Raw genomic sequence first — 27,700 nt, 5'->3', positions numbered from 1 at the left:
TTAGTCCTATAGTCTTTTTAATTTAAATATTCTACAATTCTGTGAAATTAATTCTTTCATAAATGCTATGGAGAACATCATGCATAGCTCATTTTAATTCTTAGGAAATGTATTCATCTAAAATTCAGGTTATGCTATAGTAAGCAACTGAACAGAAAAAAAAATTCTTCATCCATTCTATTAGTAAATAGGAAAATATTCATCTGCCAAACTCAGCATTGCAAAAATGTCAGAATTTGTTTCAAGAGAGATGTTTTACTTCAGACTGTCGCATGACATAAGCTTTTGTTTCTTGAGCACGTCTAGGTACCATATTTAGATCTGGGACTACAAACAGTCACACAGTCTGACCCTTGCAGAGGGTTAGCAGAGTGCAATCCGTGAAGCAGGTTTAAAGATGAAAAAGAAATCCCAGCCATCCCAGAGAGACAAAAAGAATGGCAGAGGAGGAGGGAATGGTTTATTGAGGAGTTTGGGTTGATAGCTCCCTAGGCTTACGTGGAGAGGAACGGAGGAGAGGGAGCACAGAAAGGGGTGCTTCTGACATGTTTAAGAGATGAGTTTGACTTCAGAGGACCAGTGAGACCCGGACATGATGGTAGATAAATTCTGGAGGAAACACAGAAAGCAGCCTAGGGAGGACTTCAAGTTTCAGGAGCGCCCATCTCTGTTCCCAGGGCAGTGGGAAGCCACTGAGGGTTTGGAAGGCAGAGAGAAGGAAAGTAAATACATGGAACGCAGCATTCTAAAAAGTCTCGTCCAGGTGCAAAGGCAATTAGTTTTTCATAGTTTTATAATAATGTGAGGAGCTACAAAAAAAAAATGGAGAAACTAATTTAAAGTGGGAAGTCTAATGAAGATTTGTACTTCCCTCAAAACCAAAGGAAAAATATTCATTAAATACGTCCCTTAATGAAAATGAGAAGAGCAATTTAAAGCACTACAGTCTATTTTCTTCGATCAAATAAAAGTCGAGATTAGCATCCTCGGATCTATTAACTGGATTTTGTTATCCATGCACCTGCTTTATAATTACTTGGAATGCCGGTAGCATCGGGGATCAATGAAGGGAACTAATAGTGCACATTAAGTTTTTAACACTGTATCATCTGGTGATTTATTGTTCTTTGAATCAAATTACTGTTGCTCCTTCATTTAAAATGAACTTTGGAAAGCCATTTTTTAGAAAAATATAAAAGGTATGAGTATAATCCATTATCCCTAGATTCACTGACGGAGCTACAAAAGTTCTTTTCCCTATGACAACCCCTCTCAAACCTGCGCGTCTCATAAAATGAATTTCTAAAAATGTATTTTTTACACTGCTTGTCATGGTAGGCATTTTTTCTTGCTTCAGTTATATTAAAATTTAATTATCTCAATGCTGAAAATACACAGCATTGCAAAAAAAAGGGGTTTTTTAATGGCAGTCAAGTATATGCTTTAGCTTAAAACTAAAAAAAAATGGTATCTAAAAGGTAGAAAATGTCATGCTTATTTTACTTGTATATGTCATCCTATACATATTTTTAAGTTTAAAAGTATGGGGCATTGTTTTGAGTCATAAAATCTATTTGATGGAAGGGTATGTTTAGAGACTCAGAAGGTTAACAGTATCTTCCTATTCCATCAAAAATAATCATGGAACATAATTACATTCGGCTAAGAAATTTACAATTTGTTATGAAATACAAAGAAGCTAAGCATGACTTTAAAAACATATACAGTTAACATTGTTATAATTAATTTGAAAAGAGCCATTCTGAAGCTGGGACTACAAGGGCAGTTGGTGAATTAATAATTAATTTATGGGTTGAAAGAAGAAAGAAATGTATAAATATGGATACAAGAAAAACAGTTTGGAGTATTAGAGCAATACACTAAGTGAAGCCTCCAGAAGAGGCAGTTGGAAGTCAGGTGTACCATAAATAGGATATTTTCGCTCACTTAAATGTTCCATAAATTCAGCATCACCACTGCATATAAGTTGGACGGCTGCCTTAAAAACTCTAGCAGCTGGAATTACCATTCTTCTGATTCCAAGTTCCATTACTCTAACCAGTGTCATCAGACGGCAGAATAAAGCATGAGTATACTTGCAGGTTGAATCCCGGGTGCCTTCTAAAAATCTCTGCACACTGCTTTTGTAGCCAAGCTACTCCTGGTGATGTATTTTCCTAAGAGGTTTTTGAAGCACATTCGTCTTTTTGCCCTAAAAGTGAGCATTACTCAGCAGTCCAACAGTCATTCGTGAAGTTTTTCTTCTTTATGTATCTCTTCTTCCAAAAAAAAAAAAAAAAAAAAAAACCCATTCTCTTTTTAGTTTTATTCATTTTAGAAGATGAAAAATAACTATTTCTGGACTTCCCGTTGTGGTGCAGTGGTTAATGAATCCGACTAGGAATGATGAGGTTGGGGGTTCGATCTCTGGCCTTGCTCAGTGGGTGAAGGATCCGGCGTTGCCATGTGCTGTGGTGTAGGTTGCAGACTCGGCTGGGATCCCGTGTTGCTGTGGCTCTGGCGTAGACTAGTGGCTACAGCTCTGATTCGACCCCTAGCCTGGGAACCTCCATATGCCGTGGGAGCGGCCCAAAGAAATGGCAAAAAGAAAAATTAAAAAAAAAAAAAAAGAAAAATAACTATTTCTACATAGCCCTAGCTTTGTTTCAAAGCACAGTACTCCAGATGCTTTCTCGACACTTCCACTTGCCATGGTGAACGATGGCTCTAAACTCCAGCTCGTCATCTCTCTTTTCTCCACACCCACTGACTTCTTGGTTGGAAAAGCGCGTTCCTATTCTGACTTGTTTCAGGAACCAGCATTAATTTTTCTTGCAGCCACTTAGATTTGAAATTTCTTTTTTTTTTGGTCTTTTTAGGGCCTCACCAAAGCGTATGGAAGTTCCCAGGCTCGGGGTTGAATCAGCTGCAGCTGCCGGCCTACACCACAGCCACAGCAACTCAGGATCCGAGCCGTGTCTTCCACCTACACCACAGCTCACTGCAACAACACCGCATCCCTGAGTGAGGCCAGGGATCAAATCTATAATCTCATGAATACTTGCTAGGTTTTTACCTCTGAGCCACAACAGAAACTCCCTAGATTTGAAATTTTTTTTTTTTTGGTCTTTTATCTTTTTAGGACCTCACCCACGGCATATGGAGGTTCCCAGGCTAGGGGTCGAATCCAAGCTGTTGCTGCTGGTCTACACCAGAGTCACGGCAATGCCAGATCCGAGCCACATCTGCCACCTACACTACAGCTCACGGCAATGCCAGATCCTTAACCCACTGAGTGAGGCCAGGGATCGAACCTGCAACCTCATGGTTCCTAGCCGGATTCATTAACCACTGAGCCACGACGGGAACTCCTAGATTTGAAATCTTAAAGCCACGTTAAGACCCCACCTTTTTCAGTTTCCAGACAAATAGGGAATAAATTTAGCTACACAGGCCCCTGACTTTATAATCCACTATCCAGATATTATGACAGCTTCTTATCTCCCTCACACCTGCATAACAGCTTTTTAAAGAGGTTTTCCTTATTTTCAGGCCTACTTCAACCCAAATCTATCATGCCAATCAATTCTGTTGCTTCTTGGATATTTAAAAAAAAAATTACCTTTCCAATCCCAGCCAAACAAAGCCCTCCACAAAACTGGCAACAGGCTTCTAATGGCTGGTATTTTCCTAGTTTTAGTTTTAAACCACTTGCACAGATGCATTTTATGTTCTGCAACACAGACTGTTCTGACTCTTCCTAGTCGATGACCTCATTTCCGAGTTACAGAAACCAACACATACAGTGGACCTAACCAAGACTTTTGAATCTTTGGCCTTTTTTTTTTTTTTTAAGTCATCAATACAATATAGTGTTAACTGTCTATTGTAAGCCTTGGTCCAGCTTCAGCTTCAGACCCTGAACCTCAAGTCAGATTCTTATTAGAATTTCTCTCCTAAGGCTTATACCAACAACTGTCAAAATGCCTTTTCTAAAATCTTGCTACTACCTTATTCATATACCCAAGTGCAGCCCATTGCCTATAAGGTTGAAAAATAAATTCCTTATTTTTTCTTTTCAGGTCCTTTCAAAGTCAGGTTTAATGTTTCCAATATCATGTTTAACTAATTAACAAGAGAAATGCTAACAGTACAAGCTTTTACTCTGGTCAAATAGAGCTCTGCAGTATCGCCAGCTGACTCACATTACATAATCCCAGGCAGTGTGTTTCTAAGCCATCTCCCCGTTCTGGAATGCCTGCACAAAGCCCATCTACCCTGAGAGTCTAGCTCACCTCCCTCCCCTGTGATCACTGTAGCTCACAAGAATGTCTTCCTTCCTGAAGTTAGGAAAGTGCTGTCTCACTTACTTGATGCTTAAGTCATGTGACAAAGTCCTATTATATACTATTAAATTTTTACGCTTAAATTGTAGTTTTGTTAATTAGAATGTAGGCATTATGAAATCAGGGGAAATGCCTTATTCACCGCTATAGTTCGCACTTATTTTTTCTTTTTGGCCACACCTGCGGCATGCAGAAGTTCCCAGGCCAGGGTTGAATCCGGGCCATAGCACTGCCCCGGCTGCTGGGGGGACAATGCCAGATCCTTAACTCCTGGCACCACAGGAGAACTCCTAGATCACACTTTTTGTTGTAGTTGTTGTTGTTGGCTTTTCAGGGCTACACCTGCAGCACATGGAAGTTCCCAGGCTAGGAGTCGAATTGAAGCTACAGCTGCCAGACTCCACCACAGCCACAGCAACTCCATCCGAGTCGTGTCTGTGACCTACACCACAGCTTATGGCAATGCCAGATCCTTAACCCACTGAATAGGTCCAGGGATCGAACCTGCATCCTCACGGATCCTAGTCAGGTTCGTGAACAGCTGAGCCATAAAGGGAACTCCCAAGATCACATTTTTAAAGCAATACCATATGCATAGGTTTTGATGAATCAAACTACTACCAGAGATCTTCTCAAAAAGGTTTGACCCATTTCACTTTAGCTTTTAGACTCTCTAAGGTGTTTAGAACCAGCTAGTGCGAAATACGTTAGGTTTTCTAGGTTTTCGCTTGAGCCCTTCTCTCTGTCTCCGCGTATTTTCTACGAATTGTCCCCGTGTGTGTGGCTCCCGGAACACACCACATCCACGCCGCCTTTTCCTTCTGCCATTCGCCTCTGTGGTCCTACAGGGTCTGCGTGTAGTATTACATAAAACACATCTGCTACTGGACACAAAAAGCAGACCTCAACTCTTTGAGCATCTATCTCACAAATAAAATAAGGGGCTATCCTGGTGGAAATAAAAATACAACAGTGAATAAAGTAGTGGTTTTCTAAAACTACCCGCCTTACGTGAGCTCGGAGGCCAACTTACACGACGTCGTTCAGCTCCAGCCTGGTATCTGGAGACGGGTTAATCAGGATATAGGAGAGGGTACTTTGATGATCGTTCATTTCATCTAGAAGATAAAAAAATGCCAAGTTTGTTAGACGACTTCCAGAAAATTACAGCCATTACTCTAGCGCATCTTATCTTCAAACCATACAGCTGTCAACCACAGCTTGCTGTGGTTTCGCCTGCAGCCTGACTGCGTACGTAATTTGACTAGTTTCAAATTACTGCCCCTGGAAATATCTGGCAGGTACTCATTTTTTTGTTCCAAGAGATGTTAAAAATAAAGTCTGTAATTCTGTTCAGAGCAACCACATTTATAATCTACCCTGTTAGCTTTTATAGTGTTGAAAGAAATAGACTTTTATTTGATTTATTATTAGTTATAAAAAGTTAATAGTTATAAAAAATGGTTAATAGTTATAAAAAAAAAATTGAGGTTATAGATGGCCATCCCAAACAGGAACATTCGGGAGCTCCCATTGTGGCGCAGCAGAAACAAATCCGACTAGTATTTCTAAGGATGCAGGTTCGATCCCTGGCCTCGCCCGGTGGGTCGGGGATCCTTTGTTGCCATGAGCTGCGGTGTGGGTCACAGATGCAGCTGGGATCCTGAGTTGCTGTGGCTATAGCGGAGGCTCCAATTCCACCCATAGCCTGGGAACTTTCATATGCCGTGGGTGCAGCCTTAAAAAGAAAAAAAAAAAAAAACTCAAAAAACAAAAAAACCCACCCAAACAGGAACACTCATATGAGAAACTCTGTAAAAAGTCAGCGAATGACATTGCGTTTAAAAAACACAGGAGAACTGTATCTAAGAAGGGCGGAGGCCCTGAATGCATTTGACTTCGAATCATGATTCATCGAATATAAGACATGCTCGTATTCTTGCAAGATGCAAAGAATTCTGTGGAACAGAATTTGACGGTAAGTTTCAAGGGAAGTGCACCACGGGCTCATTTGTTTTCCCTCTAAAACAAAACTATTTAAAAACTAAAAACCTGAGCCCTCTTAATGGTGTCAGTTCACTCTGAAACGCTGACAGACTTCATGTTTGGAGAGCTGACCTGGCGTACAGGACACCACAATGCAAAGGACAACTGCTTTGGGATTGAGGGGTTTTTCATGCTGCCAAGGCTGTGAGAATGTGTAAATTATAAAGCCATGTGGACACATGCTGGATAAATATTAATCCTCCTACCAGTTAAGTTTTTACGCTGGGAGGACACTGTTGTAAAGCCCATTTCAGTTGCAGACAAGTTGGTTTCCTAAAAGTAGCACCAAATTTCTCAGTTTGATCCAAAATCTAAGAATACATTTCATTCCAACAGAGATACATCAATACTCAAATAACTGCATAAAACTAAAGATCTAAGAGGCCAACGTAGGGGACCCCAATAATTTCCTAACTGGAAAATATATATTACACTCACAAAGTAACATCTGCTATGTTCCTCTAACGAGAAACCTGCCACGTGACTCTGAAAGGCTATATTTTCAGTTATGATATTTCAAGTTGAGATGCAGATGTGCCTTATCTTACAAGGCAGATAAACTGCAGTATAATTCAATCCACCACAAATTTGCTGGTAAAACTCTTACCATCTTAAGATCATCGGATAAATATTCAAATAAAGGACTTCATTTGGTTGCACATCTCCAGAGCAGACACAAGGAACTGAATACTGCCGTGGGGATAAGGTTGCTGGGCAAAACAGAATTTCTTGTGACATCTGAATTTCAGATAAAAAACTAACAATTTTTTAAAAACATACGTCTGTACCAACTATTGGATGTAACACGCTTATACTAAGAATCATTTGTTGTTTATCTGAAATTCAGATTTAACTGGGAGTCGTCTATTTTTATTTGCTAGATCTGCCAATCCCAGCTAGTGGAGAGGACGGCTAACTCAATCAGCTGGAACTTGGGAAGGGAGGAAGGCAGGGAGGGAGAGATGGAGAAGGTTTTAAAATGGGAGAACCCATGGCATATGCTGAGGAAAAGGCAAGTAAAAAGGAAGAAATTGGTGTTGTACCAATTGCAGAGTGAGGACATATGTTTATGGTTAATTATTAAATAGGTAATTATTAAGTATTAATAATGACTCTTTAGATTGTGTTCTTCAGGTTTTTTTGATTTTCTATTATTTGACATATACGTTTTTTTTCCCTTTAAACAATATAAAAATAGCTTTTCCATCGTATCATTTATAAATCAGCACTGTTCTCCAAGTCTGATGACTTGAAATAAGTCTCATGCAAATACTTAGTTGAAAATTTAAATTCAAAGGAGGACAGAGAAAGAGATCCAGGAAAGGATACTGCTGTAGACAGAGCAAGGAAAGTAAGATTCTTTTATATTTGATAGTGTTTTCTGCAAAGGGATAGAAGAAGAAATGTGAGGTAATAATGTAGAGATATGGAATGTAGTTAGTTCGATTAAGGAAGGAAACGAGACAAAAAGAGGACAAAAGGGTGTGTGTGCATTTGTGTTAGTGTTCGAAAAATGGGCAGAAGACCCAAAAAGACATATCTCCAAAGAAGACATATGGAAGAAACGCTCAACATCACCAATTATTAGAGCAAAGCAAATCAAAACTACTGTGAGGTACCAACCACATACCAGTCAGAATGGCCATCTCAATAAGTCTACAAATAGCAAATGCTAGGAGAGGGTGTGGAGAAAAGGGACTCCTTCTATACTGTTGGTAGGAAGGTAAATTACAGCCAATATGGAAAACAGTACAGATGTCCCTCAGAAAACTAAATATATAACTACCATATGATGCAGCAATCCCATTCGTAGGCATATACTAGGACAAAAGCACAATTCACCAAGATACATGCGCCCTATATTCACAGCAGCATTATTCACAATACCCAAGACATGGAAGTAAAAGTCCACCCACAGGTGAATGGATTAAAAAGATGTAGTACATAAATACAGCGGAAAACCACACAGCCATAAAAAAGAACAAAATAATGCTCTTTGCAGCAACATGTATACATCCAGAGATTCTCATAGTCAGTGAAGTAAGTCAGAAAGAGAAAGACAAATACCATATGATATCACTTATATGTGGAATCCAAAATATGTCACAAAAGAACCTATCCACCAAACAGAAAAAAATACTCGCACACATAGAGAACAGACTTGTGTTGCCAAGGGGCAGCGGGGAGGGAGAGGGATAGACTGGGAATTTGGAGTGAGTAGATGCAAACTATTACATTCAGAAAGGCTAAGTGGTGAGGCCCCAGGGCACAGCACAAGGCACTATTTCCAGTCTCCTGGGATAGACCATGATAGAAGATAACATAAGAAAGGAATGTATACACATGTATGACCGGGTCACTTTTCTGAACAGCAGACATTGACACAACACTGTGAATAAACTATAATAAAATTTTTCAGAAAATAAAAAAGGTGAATTTGTAAATGACTGAATAAGCCTGGAAACAACTGGGGGTGGCAGGAGAACCATCCGAGAGGTTTGAAACAATCAGCTTGCCTTGAGAGTTGCAGGAGTGTCTTTACATGGACTCTAAGTGTGTTTTTGCACAGTCATGAATAATCACAGCTTGAAAAGCTGATTAAATCCTACGATGACCTGACTATAGCATCTGAGGCTTTTGTTAAGAAAAGAATGTAAATGAAAATATCACTTTCACCTGTTGACAAACGAAGACAATTTTATTCCTTAGAATGGAACAATCAGATAGCATGACTTTTCTAATCCCTGAACACTCAGGGTTATGTGCTGACTGGGAAGATCGATGCAAAAACTCAGCTGATGTGAAAACTCAGACTATTTCTCTTAATTCACATGTAAATGAAGGAATGAAAACAACATCTTATTACAGGAGCTCATGTTTTAAATACTACAGATACTGATACCAATAATGATTACTGAATACCAACAATGTGTAGTCGCTCATGAATATAGTTGCTTCGAGAGCTCCTCTCAATTGTTTTATTTTCAGTTGGAACTGCATTTCCATTCTATCACTTCGCTGGCTGCAGAAATTGGCACAACATTGCAAATCATCTGTCACTCAAAACAAAAGAAAAAATTTGAAGAAGGAAAAAAAAGTAAATGTGGGGTATTAATGTAAAGGTGTGGAATACAATTAGTTCAATAAAAGAAAAAACAGGAGACAGCGAGGACTGTGAGGCGTGTACATATGGTGTGTGTGTGTGAGGCGTGTACATAAGTGTGTGTGTGTGTGTGTGTGTGTGTGTGTGTGTGTGAGGTGTGTGTGTGTGGGTGTGTGTGAGGACTAAGGGAAGGAGACCTAATTTCCTCAGAGGAGGAAGTAAGAGAAAGGAAAGGAGGAAACACGAAAGGTTTGAAAGCACAGGATTAGAAGACAGAATCTGGATTTGAAAGAGCCAGGAAGAAGCAGGATTAAAAGAACGCTTTCTTTTCATCTAGAGCAAACAATTTAAGTATAAAATTAATGCAGAAGGAGAAGCATCCAAATTTAGCTAGGCAAATATTGAAAAAGTGCAGCGCCCCAAGCCCTACCAGATATTGAAATACACAGAAAAGACGCTGCAATTAAAACAGTAGGTGCTTTTGTGGAAACAGGCAGACAGACCATTGTAACTACAATCGAAAGTCTAGAAATAGACCCAATAACATGTACAATTGGGGCTCTACTAAAAGCAGGATCTAAAAATCTGCAGAAGCCAATAGAATGGAGTGTGCACTTTAAGAAGGGGTGTTACATAACTAAATACAGGAGAATATCTTCAAAATATAAAAATGTGTTCCCATGCTCATCACATATACCAGGATAAATTCCAAATAGTTCAAATGTTTAAATGCAAAATGTGAAACCAAATAAGTAATGAAATAAAACATAGAGGGATTCATCTCTAAATTGAGAAATCTGTCCCTATTACTCAAAATCAATCAGTAATATTGTAAATGATCAAAAAATTACATTAAAAATACTAAATAAAAAAAGTAAAGGAAAAAGACTAAGCTGAGAAAGAAATACCTGCAATTAACTTTCACAGTTCTAATCTACCTAATATGTGAGCACCTTCTAAGCAGTATTAATAACAAAAATAAATCTATGAAGTGGTCTAGAGATATAAGCAGTCCTCTGAAAATGACTCAACCACACACAGTGATGCTCAACCTCACAGAAGAGGAAGATACACGGAGGGGTTTCAGTTGCGGCTCAGCAGGTGAAGGACCCCCCATTGTCTCTGAGAGGGTGTGGGTTCGAACTCTGGACTCGCTCAGTGGGCTAAGGATCTGGCGTGGCCACAAGCTGTGGCGTAGGTCACAGATGCAGCTTGGCTCTGGTGTTGCCATGGCTGTGGCACAGGCTTCAGCTGTGGCTCCAATTCTACCCCTTGCCTGAGAACTTCCATATGCCACAGGTGTGGCCATAAAAAGGGGAAAAAAAAGACACACTGAGATAACAGTTAAAAAAATCTATTAGATTGGCAAAACATGCAAAATCTACTAACACATTCTTTTGGCAAGGTTTTGGGAAAATAGAGTCTCATACTTTGCTAGCAAAAATGCAAAATAGTACACATTTAAGGAGGAACATATTTCCAATAGAAAAATTATATATATAGTGTATATATATATATATGAATTATATACATATACTTCTTGAATCTAGCAATCTCACTTTTAGATATCCATCCCAAGATGCAGTGGGAAAAACACAAGAACATTTATGCATGTGTGTGTTAATTGCAAGATTCTGTGCTTAGCAAAGACAAGAAGGACTAGTTAGAGACTATGTTGCATCTATATAACAGAGTATTAGGCAGCTGTAAAAAGAAATAAGAACCGCGTGAACATTTTACTAAGTCAGTGGTCTCCGGGATATACTATCAAGTGAAAGAAACAATGTGAGAAAAAGGACACGTCGTGCTCTCCCCTGTAAACAGTAAAACTAAGAAAGGCTGCCGGGAGGGAAGACGGAGGTTATGTGTAGTGGGGGGACGGATGTTCAATTTCTTTGACTGTATCTTGTGTTAAGTATCGGACTTTGGACTATGTGCATAGTTTATACAACTAAGAAGCAAAGCTAAATTTTAGAAAAAGCAGTTCTTAGACACAAAACAGAAATGAGTCTAAATTTACATCCAATTGATATTACAATCACACCAAGAACAACTTTGCCAAGACCTAATTTTACTATACATCCCTACTTGGACTCTACTATATAAAGAACGCATTAAAAACATGCCTATTTTTTAGCAATTATACTGTTGATAGTAGCATTGTATTACTATTCGGAGACTGTTTTATGTATATTGTGAAAAACACAATGCGATTTTTATGATTCTATCATTTCTATTGCTTTTGACAACCCTTAATCTCAAGGTAGAAGAAAGTATGCATGTAAGGACGGAGAAAGTTAAATAAAAACCCTACAGCCTGCAATTTAATTGTAAATGAGCAGAGGAACTGGTGCATTATTTTCTCTACTCCTTGTCAAAATACCTACATGTTTATGCATTTTAAAACACCCATCTTTCCTTACTTCCAAAGAGCTAAGCAAAGGCTCCAGCTGGGATCCCCTTCCTGTGTTTCTTTCAAATTCTTCACTAGTGGCTTAAGCTTATTATTTAAACATGCTCATATCACTGATCTCAAAAAAAAAAAAAAAAAAAGTCCCCCTCCCCTCTCCACCTCCTCATCAGCTGTCTCCATATTTCTCACCTGGCCTTCACAGTGGAATTTCTTACAACCCTCTGCTACGAAAGAGTCTGAACTGCCTCTTCTAGCCTTCACCTGTCTTCTTCATTATCATATTTAGGCCACTACAAACCAAACATCTTCGCTGACCAATGGGTCACAGTGGAAACGGTGAATGCAACTACATGCTAATGCCTCTCAGTTGAGGAGACAACCATTTCTTCTCTGATCTCTCTCTCCTTCCTCCTGGGTCGAATGTGGACAAAATGACTGACATTTCAACATGCCTCCTGAACCACGATATGACTGCGGCAGTGGAAGCAACAGATTGTGGAGCAAAAAGATAGATTAAATTTCCTATTCCTCGCGGTCTGTAACATGTGAGATCCACCGCATCCAAAATCTTGGTTCTGTAACATGTGAGATCCACCGCATCCAAATCTTGGTTCAGTCCCCCAAGGTATTCAAGTCTGGCTTTCACACATGCTATGCAAGGGATACAGGCCTCCCTGGAGTCAGCAGTGACATGTCACCACACTTTCTGCATTATTAATCATTTCCTCCTAGTTCTCTAGGCCAACACTTCACCTTGTCATATCGCCAAATACATAGGAAATAAAATGTTATGTCACATTGAGGTGGGAGACAAACCTGCTTAGGAGTAGAAGAGACCCTCCAATCGCACCAGGCCCTCAAAAAGTACAAAGGATCAAGGCAGTGATAAATCACGTGATGAAGCTATAGCATACATCTTTTGTATAATTCAGTTCTAGACACTTTGGCCTCTTGACTAAAAAAATATATACTTCTCGGAGTTCCCTTATGGCCCAGAGGTTAAGGATTCAGCATTGTCACTGCTACAGCTAAGGCCACTGTGGTGGCACAGATTTGATCCCTGGCCTGGGACCTTCTGCATGCCTCGGGTGTGGCCAAAGAAAGAAAAAGAAAAACTTCTTCCCTTAACCTTCTAGCAATTCATTTTCTAGAGCTCTCTTGTAGTCCTTCACCTGGGGTTATTCAATCTACTGCTATGGGCTTAACGAAAACCTATAGGCTGATGACTCCTAATTCTATATAAGCATCTCTTTTTCTTGAGCACCAGACAGCAGAAATCTAGCTTCTTATGGAACACTATCCATCTGAAGCCCTCCAGGCAGTCAAATTAAATTTATGTGTTTATCCCAGAGTCGTCTTCTTCTAAGCTCAGTGGACGTCACCACCAAGCACTTCTTTGCTCAAGGGAGAGCCCTTTCAAAATTCATCTTTTGATTTCCCCTTTTCCTCTCTTTCCTGTCTCATATCCACTAGGTTAAAAGAAATCTGTTCATTTTCTTGGATCAGACCAGTCCTACTCAGAAAAAATCAGATTATGACTCATGGTTAAATCAATCATCATGCACTGTGTGTAAAGTACTTTAAAACATTTTTCATCTGTAAAGCACTAAAAAAATATTGCCAACAACGCAGGAAGAGTAAGGGGTAGAGTGGGAACACAAAAAGGTTTGGAGTCGAACATCCCCAGTGAAAGAGCTGACTCGAGGGTGTCCCAGGCAAGGTGACCCAAGGACCTGGCTTGTATTTGAGACCTGCTTTCTCACCGGTAAGAACTCCATTGGTTCATGCAACCAACATGCCGTTAATGGTTTCCCAGGTGCCAGGAAATGTGTGACTGGTTGGGGTACAAGGATGAACAGAGAAGTAAGACAGTCCCTTTCTCACAGGAAAACAGAAAGGCAGGAGCTCCTGCCCTGGCTCAGAGGCAACGAACCACCTAGGATCCATGAGATTGTTCCATCCCTGGCCTCCCTCAGTGGGTTAGGGATCCAGCATTGCTGCAGACGTGGTGTAGGTCAAAGGTAGGGCTCAGACCCCGCGTTGCTGTGGCTCTGGCGGAGGCCAGCAGCTGCAGTTCGGATTCAACCCCTAGCCTGGGAACTTCCATATGCTTCAAGTGCGGCCCTAAAAACAAAATAAAAGAAAGGCAAACATGCAAAACAATAATTGTTTTATAGCATGTATTCTCAGTGAAGACAACAGTGTCCCCAAGGGTACAAAACGTGTTTGTTTTTTGAGGTGGGTTAGAAGAACTTACTCTCCTTAGGAGTAGAGCACAGGTGGACACACCTGGACAGACACAGTGGGTCTGCAGGGTTAGCTGAATGTCGGGTGTGGGCTAAACACATCCTTATTCACCATCTCATTCATCCTTCACAGCAAAGCTATGAGATACGTGTTATTATTCCTACTTCACACATAAGAAAAAGGCTTGGAGAAGTTAAATAATTCCACAAATCCACCGGCTGCCACTAGAATGTAAATTCTGTACTTGCAGAGATCTTGTCTGAAGAGGTCGCTGCTCTACTCCCTGTGCCCGGCAACAAAGCCTGCCACCGAGAGAGAAGGCCACCTAATCATAGCTGCTGGATGAACCCCTGTGAGCTAGGAATAACTGGAGACGTTCAGAGGACCACGATGTGGGACACTCCAAAGCCTGTTGTTGAAAATCATGATCTCATTGGTGGGTTACAATGGACGGATGGAGCTCTGGATAGACAGATGGACAGAACAGACAGAGAGAGAACGAGAAAAGGAAGGGGGAAAAAAAGGTGGCCAGTATCTGTCCTTCCTTTGGATTAGTGTTAGCGTTAGAATTAAATCAACAAATAAGACTATAAGAAACTAGACAAATTTTAGAGATACATTTTGGTTCATCCTTGGCTGGTCCGTTTAGTTACTGGCGAGTGTCTCAAATTAATTTTATCCTAGGTTCTAAACTATGGTGTGTGTGTGTGTGTGTGTGTAAGACAGACTTTGGAGCCGGACAGAACTGTATCTAAATCTCGGCTATGCTATGCTATTAACAAGCTAATTAGCAAGTTACTTGACATAACTTCCTTACCTCTAAAGCGGAAGCGTTTTGTAAAAATCGAAATTAAGATAATTCATTGCAAGGGTTCAGCAGCGGGTCTAGAGACCCAAGCAAGTCCTTAACAGTTTTTAGTGCCTTCTCTTTATTATCCTTGTTCTCATTTTTTCTGGGAGGTGAGCTGCGGGTCACTAGGCCCTTCGAGCTGACCTGTGAAGCAAACGTGTGATTCTTGGGTACCTAAACGGGAGCCAACGATATCACAACTAATGGCAAGAAATCGCAAGGCGACATCATACAATACTTTGAAAGAGCATACCATAGCCCACTGTAGAAAGCCCCAAGTGTTTCATTCTATTTTTCACAAGTTCAGCAAGCTCTTGTCTTTCTGACCTCCTGTAGAGGTTCAGCCGCTGCTGGGTTATTTTCTCAGCTGTTTTACCGGAGTGTTTGGGACCTTTCCGGCTCAGTCTCCGGGCCCACTGCAGGCTCTTCCTCCGCAGCAAGGGGTGGTCGGACTGGTCGCTGGAGGTCGAGTTGCGGTGGTTTCCTCGGGGGTGGCCCTGCTCTTTGGCATCTCTGGTGTCTTCCCACTCTTCCACGCTGATGGAGATCTGAGACTGCAAGAGCAAGGGGCACCGCTGGTCAGAGGGTTAGGACTCGTGCGGCCTGGACTTACACCAGCAACTGTGCACTAACATCCTGATATGATTACATGTCTCACGAGTGTTTTCACAGACAGAGCAAAATCGCAATCCCTGATATTAATTTTCTGTTACTGAAAATAATATGAGAAAACATGTGGCTGGACTTGTATATGAAGCAGATAAAACATCCTTGCGAACACCAGTGTAAGTTTCCATGAAAGGATTTTCATAGAAAATAAAAATCTGAGTTTTTTATGCATCTGAGTTATCACAAGACTACGAGCACAGAGCTGTCTGAAATCACAATCAAAAAGGGCTAGGTATTTTACAACTTTAATCAAATAAAGCCATTGTAATGGACTTTGCTCAATTTACTCATGCTGTTCCCCATGAAATTTAAATAAGGATTTATGAAAATTGTTTTATTTTTGGAATTAATATTTTTAAAGGTTTTAAAGTTATTGCTCTTTCTAAAGGAGGCACTGGCGTGAACTTTGTAATATGTGAATCTCTGTATTCATTCATGGGACCCAGAAGAAAACAAAAAATAATTTTATTTAATTCACACATTAATTATGCATCACATAAAATGTTAAAATATATTTTAGGAACTGTTCTCAGTATTCCAAATGAAAACAGGTTGTAAGTATTACCTTCGCAAATGTATTCTAGAATCACACATAAAACTTAACTAAGGCTCTTTCCATAGGAGGGAAAAGAAATGAACAAATTGTCTTTTATTTACTCTTTCGCTACTGAACCTGATTTTAAAGTAAGAAGCTTTCCAATTGACAGAACAATGTAAATCAACTACAATAAAAAATTTAAAGAAGCCTTTCTTTGATTACAGGCCTTTAGTAAATAAAAGTTCCCTGTTTCAAAATCACTGCATTTTGTACCAGGAGGTCCCATGAAAGGCAACACAGTTCAAAGCAGAAAGTCTTACTTTCTTAAAAAAAAATTTTTTTTTTGAAAAAAGCACACACATGTGAAGGAATGGCTTCCTGAATTTTATTTTATTAGGCATAGGCGCTGTGCTCATGAACCTGCTGTGTTTCCCATTTGCAGATGGAAGTTGGATCTTCATGCATGTACTGCTGGCTTCCACAGTAACAGAATTCAAACTACCAATTTAAGTAAGGTCAGGAGGAGGATCCAGGAAGACCCTTTAAAGGTGAATATACATTATGGAAGCTCAGTCTATGCCTTCCTAGTGGCCAGCTGTGAAATTATCTCTCATTCAAAATTAGTTAAGAAATGTAAATAGTCATTCACTTTTGTTTCCAAACGTTAATGTAGAAGAGTGATACCAAAACAATTTGTTTAACCTTCATATCTTCATGATAAGAGAATATTTCAGCCCCAAATACAGAAATCTCATTTTAGATCTTTTAAGTTGGAATTTTAAAAATGTTTAATACCACCGTTTTGCAATAGTGGCTACTTTTATAAGTTCTTAACTCTAGTCTTACCTGCTTGATAGGATACTGAACATCTTCTTCTGCGGAAGTAAAATACACAAACCCTTGAGTAACGTCTGCCATCAGTGAAGCACATCAATCTTTGACTAGCAGTTACAGTTGTTCCATACTTGGTGGCCTGCACAGTTTTGCGAACCACAACCTTAAATGTATTTGAAGTAATCTTTCTAGTCATAAGTTTTGTAATAGTTTGTTTCCTATAAATACGTGGAAATGGTCATTTTGCCAGACTAAATACTCAAGATAATTTATTACGTCCACACAATGTCACTTACGATTCAAGTCACAGAACCATAAGCTACAAAGTAATTTAGGGGAGAGATCTTAGATTTGCTTCTCTTCTAAGTACAGGATACCAATACGATTTTCTTTGTGATTGCTATTTCTGAGTTACACGGACCAGGAATTATATCAAGTAGATAATTAGCCAAATAATACTGAATCCCCTATTCACCACTGTTTGAATTCCTCAAGGAAGAGAATATAATGATTTATACATAAAATCCATAGGAATCACAAGGCATTTTTATCAATAATTCAATAAAAGTAATATCTCTTTTATATTTCACTTCAAAGAAAATAAGGGGAGTTGCTGTCGTGGCTCAGTGGAAACAAATCTGACTAGTATCCATGAGCGTGCAGGTTCGATCCCTGGCCTCACTCAGTGGGTTAAGAATCTGGTGTTGCCTTGAGATGTGGTGTAGTTTGCAGATGCAGACCAGATCCCGCATTGCTGTGGCTGTAGTATAGGCCAGCGGCCAGAGCTCCCGATTCAATTTCTATCCTGGGAACCTCCATATGCCCTGGGTGCAGCCCTAAAAAGACACATGCACACAAAAAATTGGTCCAGAATTCCATTTGCAGCCAAAGGAAAGAAAATCATGGACATGGAAAACAGACTTGTGGTGGCCAAGGGGGAGGGGGAGGGAGTGGGATGGATTGGGAATTTGGAGTTAAAAGATGCAAACTATTGCCTTTGGAAGGGATAAGCAATGAGATCCACTGGGAGCTATATCTAGTCACTTACGCTGGAGCGTGATAATGTGAGACAAAGAATGTATACAGGTATGTGTAACTGGGTCAGCTTGCTGTATAGTAGAAAATGGACAGAACACTGTAAACCAGCTATAACGGAAAAAAAAATTATAAAAAATTAAATGAAATAAAATATTTGCTACTTAAAATCAGTTTGACAAAACAGGATCTTATGAGCTTTCCCTTTGTCCAATACAGTTGATGAGGCCTTCAAGAATTCTACGGAGCTTTCGAGGATTAAAACCCACGATAAGAGCTATTTAGAGAACGGATGGTAATTACCACTGCTGCTCCACTTAACAGCCCAAATGACCTGTTCTTCAACCTGGAAAGAACGAACGGTGCCCCACAGTAGACTTCCCAGCCTCAGTGCCCTGCTCCCACATATGAAGGCACCCCATCCCGTGTTCCTGAACCCATTCAATCAGTAACTGGGAAAGCCTTTGCAGCCAAAGATTTGTCTTTTATGTTCTGTTTGCTGCCTCCTTTGACAGACTCGCAGGCAGTGTCCCTTCACTCCCAAGTCCTTTGCCTAACTACACACAGGGCGCACCAATGGCCCTGCTGTCACACTCAGCCTTTGCAGGCAAGATCAATACTGCATTCGCTTCCTCCAGAACACAGGTATGTCATGACGTTGATGACAAGGAGACACGTGCATCATTATTCAGGACACAGAAACGGCAACAACGGAGCTCATGGAAAGGGAAGGACCATTGTCTCACCCAAAGTACTAGGTCCCCACAACTTGGGGAAATTTCTGGCCATTATCTGGTTAGCCAAGGGGTTCTCCATCTCTGCCACTCTCAAGAAATAATTATTTTCTTTAAATTGAGATACAGTTGATTTTCACTTTTAGCTTCAGGTTTACAGCAAAGTGAATTGGATATATATATATATATATTTTTTTCCCCCATATAGATTACTACAGAACACTGAGTAGACCTCCCCGTCTTATACAGTAGGTTCTTGTTAGTTATCTACTCTTTATACGGACTATTATTCAGTTGTAAAAAAGAAGGAAATAATGCCATTTGCAGCAACATGTACCTAGAGTTATCATACTAAGTAAGCCAAGCGAAGAAATAATTACTCATCTGTGAGTCCTGTTCCTGAGACAACATACGCTTCGTTTAGGAATTTGTTAAAGCCCATCTATGCTCTACTTGCAAATCAGTGTATTGAATGAGATCCATCATAACTAAAGCCTACAGATTTTCTCCAAAGCACAATACCACAGACAACTGCACCCGTTCCGCCTTTCCCTCCTCTGCCCTCACCCTCAGATCCCCTCACTGCAGGGTGAAGACACTAGTATCTCTAGTATCTCCTGCAGACACTGAACCACTCACAATGGCCGCCTTGTCCACGGGCTTCCTGTGCAAGTCACTGTCCTCCTTGGTCACACGGTGCACACCATTAGAGTAGCAAATACAGGGCGTGCAGCCCTCCACACTTACATAAAAACTAAGGGTAACATAGTAATTAAGGGTCAATATTTACGATAAATGTGGCACAAATAAAACCACATAAATCTGAGCAAACCGCAAAGGATTACTCCACGTTGAGGAGGAGACCTGTGTTCGAGTTAAGGAAACATACCCTGAGCACTTGCACAGAGCGTGGTATACCGCGATGAAAAGACGGGGGTGGCTTAGACGTAACTCTCTAATTTCAAGGTCCATACCTCAGTATCCTGAGTTGGGGAGTATGACAGTGAAGGGAGAAACTAAAAATAGGAGAATCGGTGGAAAAGTTGGTTATCATAGAGGCCAAGGAAGTATGTTTTCATGGAATGAAACGGCTGATGACTATTACCAAAGAGTTCTTACTAAGCTTTTCCCCTCTAATAGACACGCCATAAATAACAGCTATTGCTAGAGAGCACTGAGAAAGAGGAAGAGAGGTAATAAAGGGCCGTTAGTCTATTCAGGACAACAGCGTTGCCTGAAATGCAGGTTTCCTCAAATAAAGGTAACGTATCTTCTACTCATCTAAGTGGTTGGAGACATTACTGGTGATTCTGAGAAATGAAGTCTCTAAATAGCAACTTGAAATACTGAAGAGTTAATATTTCTCTAATATATCCATTGCTTTTTTTAGTTGTGGTGTTCAGAAATATATTTTAAGTGTTTAATAAAATTGTCTTAATTAGGTCATGTGTCTATATCACAGGGTTCTACCAATATTCCCACATGGTTTTTCATTGTTTTTCTTATGAATTCAGGCGACTTTCTCTCATTGTGTGGTAGGGGACTGTTTTTATCTTTTCTGAAGCTATAACATTTATTTTCTCCTCAAAATAATGCATTTTTATGGTGAAATAATACAATCAACATCAAAGTTATGACGACAGTATGTTTTGTAGCTACCCTTTTGTTGTCGGTCTCAAGACATATCTTTATGCTTCCAAGAGTTATTTAATATTGGCTGTTGTGTTTCGTGTTGATATATGTCTGATGGGTGAAAGTCAAAGTCTGGCCCAAATCTAGACTGATTTCATCCTTATTAACTTTTGGTTCACAAGGAAAACTAAAAAGCAGTTTTCCTTAGCCGGATGATTCATTTATGTCTAGAAATAGCCAAGTGTGTGAGCATATTTTCTTTCTACACAAAGCATCATTTGGGGATATATACGTTTTGGTTTTTATGTATTGTCCACACACATATGTATGTGTAGAGAATTTTCTTATACACCTGAATATCTTTATCCAAAACTTAGAAACAAATGAAAGAGCAATGATTAAGTGTGCAAATGCAACACAGTCATAAAGTGATTTAAATTGTTTCTGGGGTTAGAATCATAGTTTCATTGCCAGCTGTCATCTTCACAGTACAATTCTCACTTACCATTTTTTAGAATTACAGGAATACATAGCAAGGCAACAGTTTGAACCACATGTAGCTGTGTGTAAACCCTCCCCACTGGGGGGGTGGGACAGATGCGGGGTCTCTCGTTCTATCACCTCCAGCGTATGAGGGAACAGTAGGAAAGACCTAAGCATATACAGCTATGAAAAACTGTTACAGTAATGCTAATATGGGCATGGCATCGATTCCACCATACCCCAAACGTTTTACACACACTCCTCTCTGCCAGCATTTGAGAATCACTGCCCTAAAGCATATACCAGTTATGAGTAAATGAGCCTGTTAAAGAAATTTCTAGGATATACGTAATGCTGTAAATAAAGAAGAGATACAATAATGCAAGCCTTGGGTATGAAGATCCACATTCTGAGGCAAAGAATCTACGCAAAACAGCATTACTGACCCAGGTATACGGTTGCACGGAGCTCATCACTTTCTTATGAAGACCTAGAGACTTCCATCAGTCTCAGAACTTTCCCTTCGGTTGATTTTATTGCCTCCAGCAGCCTTTCAACCAGAGGCCGTGACTAAAGGCTTACTTTACTTCTTGTGTAGAGCAAACTGAAAGAATGATGTCCATGCAGTTCAAGACTTAAACGACCAGAAGGCCATGACTATGCAGTTCAATTAAATCAAACAGATCGGACGCATTTAAACAGCGTCTTGTTCATCATCGTGTCAATGAGACTCTTACGGGAAGTAAATTATGCAAGTAAGAAACACTTTCCTGGGGCTGAAAATAAACAAGAATGAGTAGATCCAAGAAATATCGTTTAAAATAATAAAGTAAAGGTATTTGAGTAAAATTTTTATGAGACAAAGTGGAGGAAAATTACAGATGAGCTCAGACTCATGGTGCATGTGTGTACAGGCGAGTGCACGTATATGTGTGTACATGTGTACATTTAGAATGCACTGGAAGTTCGTGAAGTATCTACATCTGAAAATATTACAAGGCATTTATCCACTTCTTACATTATCCTATTTATATATTTAAGTGTATTGATACAAACATTTTTGGATGCTGTATCATCCACTCAAAAATGAGGCACAAGTGAAAAATGATGAGAGAAGCTCTGTTACTCCATGCACTCACCACAGAATTATTTGCCATTAACTATGAACAATTCGCTTAATAAATTTCTACCTTTTTTCTAATTTATCAAGTGATAATACTAATCTTCCTACTTGATCTTACCTCTGCTATGTATTGAGAACAGCTCAAGTTCACACACAGCTCATAAAAGTGGGAGCCAATGTTTAAACCCAGATCATCCTGTTCCAAGCCCAGTGCTTATCTGGTCAGGCAAAACAAATGGATAAATGATTCTGCCCAGGAACAGGGACAGGAAGAGCATAAAGATGCTTAGAGGAGTTCCCCTTGTGACTCAGAGGGTTAATGACCTGACGTTGTCTCTGTGAGGATGTGGGTCTGATCCCTGGCCTCACTCAGTGGGTTAAGAATCTGGCATTGCCACAAGCTGTGGCATAGGTTGCAGATGTGGCTCAGATCCGGTGTTGCCATGGCTGTGGTGTAAACCTGCAGCTATAGCTTTGATTCAGCCTCTAGCCCAGGAACTTCCATACGCCACAGGTGCACCTATAAGAACAAAAATTAAAAAAAAAAAAAAAGAATGGCTAGAATATAGAGGAGCTTAAAATCCAGCAAGAAGAAATTGACTCGGTATGGTAGACATCAAACATCCAATGCCTCCATCAGGCAAGGAGAGTGATGATTAATCTGTGCGTATTACTCAAGACAATGAAGGGAAGAGAATTCAGATACAGTAAATCCAACGAGAAGTAGCTAAGTCCAACAACAGCCATGTAATTTCCATCTCCACTTTCTGAGAAGGATTAGAAATCCTTCCTGCATATTTACGGACACATTCCAAGCACCTAGATGAGTGCGTCTGGTACCTGGTGGGGCTCGGTAACTATCTGCACATCTGGGAGATGATATGACAGAGAGATCTGGCAGATAATGAGTGAGGTTTTTGTGTCTAGGAATTAACCTTCCATCAACCTCAAGGTAATCACTGAAACCACAAAATACAATCTGTTCTCCAAGGTTATGGGTAGAAAAAAGGAAAAGACTATACACGTAGTTTTGGTAAATGCCTGGCTTTGGTTCAAGCGTCGATTCCAATGTCAATTCCCCCAAGAAAGCACGATAGCATCTGAAAGCGGATGATGGAAGGGAGAGAGGTGGCCAGAAATTGGCAGAGGCTCCCACAGGAAACCTAGTGATTATAAAAAGAAGCTCGGGTATGAGAAAGTGATAACGTCCCAACTTGCGTCTTCCGAAATTTTTATTTATCAAGTTAACATGTCTAAGTCTCTGCTCATTTACACTTGGGTGGGAATAATATCATCTGCCATATGAGCTTGCTGGACAGATTAAATATAACGAGAAAGCACTTAGCACTACGTAGAGATCAAGATTAACCCACTGGGAGAGACCGCCCGCAGTGAAGCTTAGCCCACTTTGTTCGATAAGGAAGTACTTCCTGGAATCTAAAGATGAAACCCAGCCACAGGGCAGGAAAAAGGGGACCCCTGCCTCTCCTGGTTCTAGAGCCACTTCTAGGACGGGAGATCAGACAGCCTTCAGACGGAAGGAAGATCATTTAAAATGAGTTGTTATGGGCAGAAACGGAACAGCACAAAGAGGGGGAAGAGAAATAGACCAGGGAAAAGAGGAGTAATTCATGATATAAAAACTACGACAAGAGAATTTTAAGACATAGGAGATTAATGACCCCAGGAAAGGGTCTATGAAGTTTAAACAAATTACGACGAATTTAAAATGCTGATTATCTTGGCTAAAAGGGATTTTTAGTAATGCAAGAGCAGGACTGATATAGTCAGGGGGGACTCTGGGGGACACAGATAAAGAATAGAATGGACTGCCTATATGGACCCTTCTGGGAGTTTAACAGTAAGAGTGAAATAAGAAAAAAAAAAAAAAAAAAAAAAAAAAAACAGAATAAAGAGGGAAATTTTCTTGAAATTGAAATTTGGGGAAACCAGAACATATGCGAAGGTAAAACAGAGAAAGGAAAAAACCCAAAAAAGCAAAACAGCTAGAGGTGGGAGGATGGAAATTGTAGGAGAAAACCTGATTTTTTTATCCTAAAATGCAGGATAAATATATTTTACTATCTAAAGTACAATTAGAGCTTTTTCTTCATAAGGACCGTGAGGTTACCCATATTAGAAGACTCAAACTTCCCAGCACATTGGAGCGAGCTGCCTTATTTACATAGGGGAGTGATGGGAGGGTTTGCAGACCAAGCATAATAACTAAGAGAAAGAAAGCAATTAGCGGAAAAAGGCTATGACTCAGCTTACAACTGGTTATGAAAAGTCAGAAATAAGCCAAACCTACGACCGTCTGCATCTAAAAGGGTCACAGCTGGAGAAAAGAGGACGTGGCGGAACTTGACATCAGAATTAAAAGGTGCAGAACATATGAATAAACATGTAAAACTACGATGGGGCCAAAACCCACATTTAAAAAATTAACTCCACTTTCACTTTTAACCATATGGAAATCTTGTTCTTTCTGGAACATGGTGTGACTGCTAAGTGAGTGCTTCTACCGCTGTGTGGCAGATCTGGACTCATGCCCAAGAATGCCTTTGGGAGAGGCTAGGTGAGGCGACTTGGCTTGTGACATGGTCCTAAAATACTTCCTAAAATTATGTTTGCAAGGTCTTTACACATGAAATGAAATTTTATTTGTACATCAGGCTAGGTCAAATATTTGTACAAATGAAACATTTCAGAAATACGTATTATATATTATATATATATATTTATATGATAGGCAGATAGATGAAATTTATTTTTTTTTTTTAGGGCTGAACCTGAGGAAGTTCCCAGGCTAGGAGTCTAATCAGAGCTTCAGCTGCCAGCCTACACCACAGCCACATCAATGCAGGACCCAAGCCACGCCTGCGACCTGTACCACAGCTCATGGCAACCCAGATCCTTAACCCACTGAGCGGGGCCAGGGATCAAACCAGCTCTTGTGGACACTAGTTGGTTTGTTACTGCTGAGCCACAACGTAACTCCAGAAATGTATGTTTTGATTTCATTTGCACTTAAAGCATTATGAAACATATTCTAATAGAGCAACCAGGAGGTCCCACTGTGGCTCAGTGGTAAGGAACCCAACTAGTATCCATGAGGATGTGGGTTCGATACCTGGTCTCGCTCAGTGGGTTAAGTGTCTGGCATTGCCATGAGCTGCGGTGTAGGTGGCAGACATGGCTCGGATATGGCATTGCTGTGGCTGTGGTGTAGGCCAGCAGCTGCAGCTCTGATGAGACCTCTAGCCTGGGAAGTTCCATGTGCTGCAGGTTCTGCCCTGAAAAGCGAAAAATAAAAATATATAAATAAAGGAATGATAAGATCGCTAAAATGAGCTCCCCAAACCTTGCATGTGCCAGAAGATGTGTGCTGCGTTAAACTCAAGTTTGAATTAGCATCACCTGCCGGGCAGCCATGATCACTGAACCCCACTTTCTACCTGTACCGTCACATGAAAAGGGCCAGAGCAGCTAAAACACCTCTCTTACAGGCTGAAGTGAAGCTCCCTCCGTATTTAGAAAATGCCAAAGGAATCAATATGGGAAAACAAAATTAGAATATTTAAAAAATTAATAGAGTTAGAGCTTATAAACCCTTGAATAAAATAAGATGTTCAAAATAATTTAGGGAACAGACTTTGCATCTATTCCATGGATTCGGATCTACATGTGGAGAAAGCAACAGTCATTCTGTCAAAATCTGGTGTACTATAACAGAGAACTTTTCCCCAAAGTTCAATGAGGTCAAAATAGACTCGTGCTTTGGGCGGTGACTTGGTGCATGCACAAGTCCCCCGTGACTGTGTGGTACAGCGGTCTGGATTGTACCACTGCTTTAACACTCAAAATTCAACTTTTCAAGTTGAAAATGTCTATATGTACAGTGGTTTCTCTCATTCTAATAATGCCTGGGAGGTTGCATCAAGTAGTAAGGCCATAAGGACAATTATTTTTCATGACTTACATGAAAAAAATTAAAAATGCAAATCATATGATGATAACTTTGAAGTTGCAGGCACATAAGAAGTGTATGTATACAAACATAATATATTATTAATGATTTTATTTTTATTGTAGTAAATCAACGATTATCACAGGTTAATACTATTGAACATTAAAGTGATGGCCTCTTCATGACAATACATTAAAGCTATTAAAGAAAAGATTAAGCATTGAAAAGTGTGCTAGAGGAATCCATCATGGGTCCTACTGTTCCCATAATCCTTTCTAGGGGGTCCAGCTTAGGTAAGAAGCAAACTAAAAGGTATATTTACATCAAGGCCCCCATTGCCTTTCAGTCCTAGATGGTTCTGGTGGCAGGATCCTGGCTGTAGTTACCTCCTTTGAAGACAGATAATCCACAGCTGGTAGGTGGTTAGCTGGTAATGACACCACACAGTAAAATATGCGACTCGACTAATACACACACATACTCTGAAGATTTCCAGTCATATTAGGGAACTACAAACACAACTTGAACATGGAGCATTTAAAAGCATTTCAGGGAGTTCCTGTCATGGCTCAGGGGTTAACGAATCCGACTAGGAACCATGAGGTTGCGGGTTCCATCCCTGGCCTTGCTCCGTGGGTTAAGGATCTGGTGTTGCCGTGAGCTGTGGTGTAGGTCACAGATGTGGCTCGGATCCCACATTGCAGTGGCTCTGGTGTAGGCTGATAGCAACAGCTCAGATTCGACCCCTAGCCTGGGAACCACCATATGCCACAGGAGCAGCCCAAGAAATGGCAAAAAGACCAAAAAAAAAAAAAAAAAAAAAAAAAGGCATTTCAGCTCACTTGCTTTCTTTTAAAATCTGAAATATTGAATTCAATCTTTAATATTCTTTCCCTGTGATAACTGAATTAACATAGATCATTTGAGGAAAGGGAGACAAAATACTTACTTGTGATGCTATTTCTCGATACTGACACAAAGGGAGGGAAAAAGAAACACACAAAATACAGTTTAAACAATGAGTAAACAATACAGACATAAAACAATCAGCAGCAGGACAATGTATGACAGATACTATATAACAGTATAATCTAATATGTGTTTGATTCTTTATCATAGAACTTTTAAATAAAATTAGGTAAAGAATAAGCTATCATTTTAAAAAATTTGCCAGAAAGTTGTTCTTGCTGGATTTTTTTTTTCTAAAAGTGTCTTTCAAAAATTTGATAGAATGGAAATGTGGTTCCAGTTGAAAATAAAAGAACTGATAACAGCTTATGAAACTACTGTATTCATGAGAGACTATCTGACATATGATTGATAGTCAGTAGTCATTAATGGTATTAGTATCTGCACTGTTTTTAAACAATTTAGATCATATAATAAGATTGTTTTTTCACCCCTACGATACATATAAGTTAATAGAAATAGTCTTGAGTTTTCACGTTGGCTATAGAGTCTAAAAATTGATCTGCCCAGTCAAAATATAACCCCTAAGTATCGAGGGTTATAAAAATCATGCTATCTTATTCTTCAGTTCTAGGGAATAAAATTATCTTCATTTGCCAACGGGGAGAAGTAAAATTTTCAGTTATATTTTTTTTGGGTAATATAACTCAGGTCTAAGCCACTATCAAGCATTTTCACCATTGTTACGAATATGAAAAACGCATAATG

At 39.9% G+C, this 27,700-nt stretch overlaps 1 protein-coding gene across 50 annotated transcripts in view; it reads right to left on the bottom strand.

Annotated features, from left to right (window-relative positions):
- Positions 1 to 27,700, bottom strand: part of KCNT2 (potassium sodium-activated channel subfamily T member 2) — a 339,459-nt gene that overhangs the window by 2,968 nt on the left and 308,791 nt on the right. For 12 of the 50 annotated variants that reach the window (XR_014817194.1, XR_014817198.1, XR_014817199.1 and 9 more), the window contains 2 exons: positions 15,259 to 15,559; positions 5,380 to 5,464 (listed from right to left, as the gene is read on the bottom strand). Coding sequence is in view for 33 of the 50 variants with exons in the window: in XM_084978992.1 (XP_084835118.1) it covers positions 5,380 to 5,464; positions 15,259 to 15,559 (386 nt within the window). In the remaining 17 variants the exon portion in view is untranslated. Of the gene's footprint in view, positions 1 to 5,357; positions 5,465 to 15,258; positions 15,560 to 26,972; positions 26,994 to 27,700 lie in introns of all 50 variants that reach the window. The other 38 variants (XM_084978990.1, XM_021081854.2, XM_021081856.2 and 35 more) reach the window with 10 other exon arrangements.

Source organism: Sus scrofa, chromosome 10, assembly GCF_054392235.1.
Source record: "Sus scrofa isolate SSC_HxYL_T2T_F1_AM1 chromosome 10, Sscrofa_HxYL_maternal_Yorkshire_Landrace_v2.0, whole genome shotgun sequence".
Lineage (NCBI taxonomy): Eukaryota > Metazoa > Chordata > Mammalia > Artiodactyla > Suidae > Sus > Sus scrofa.
Note: the sequence above shows the minus strand (reverse complement) of the source record. Positions and strands in the feature narration are given on the sequence as shown.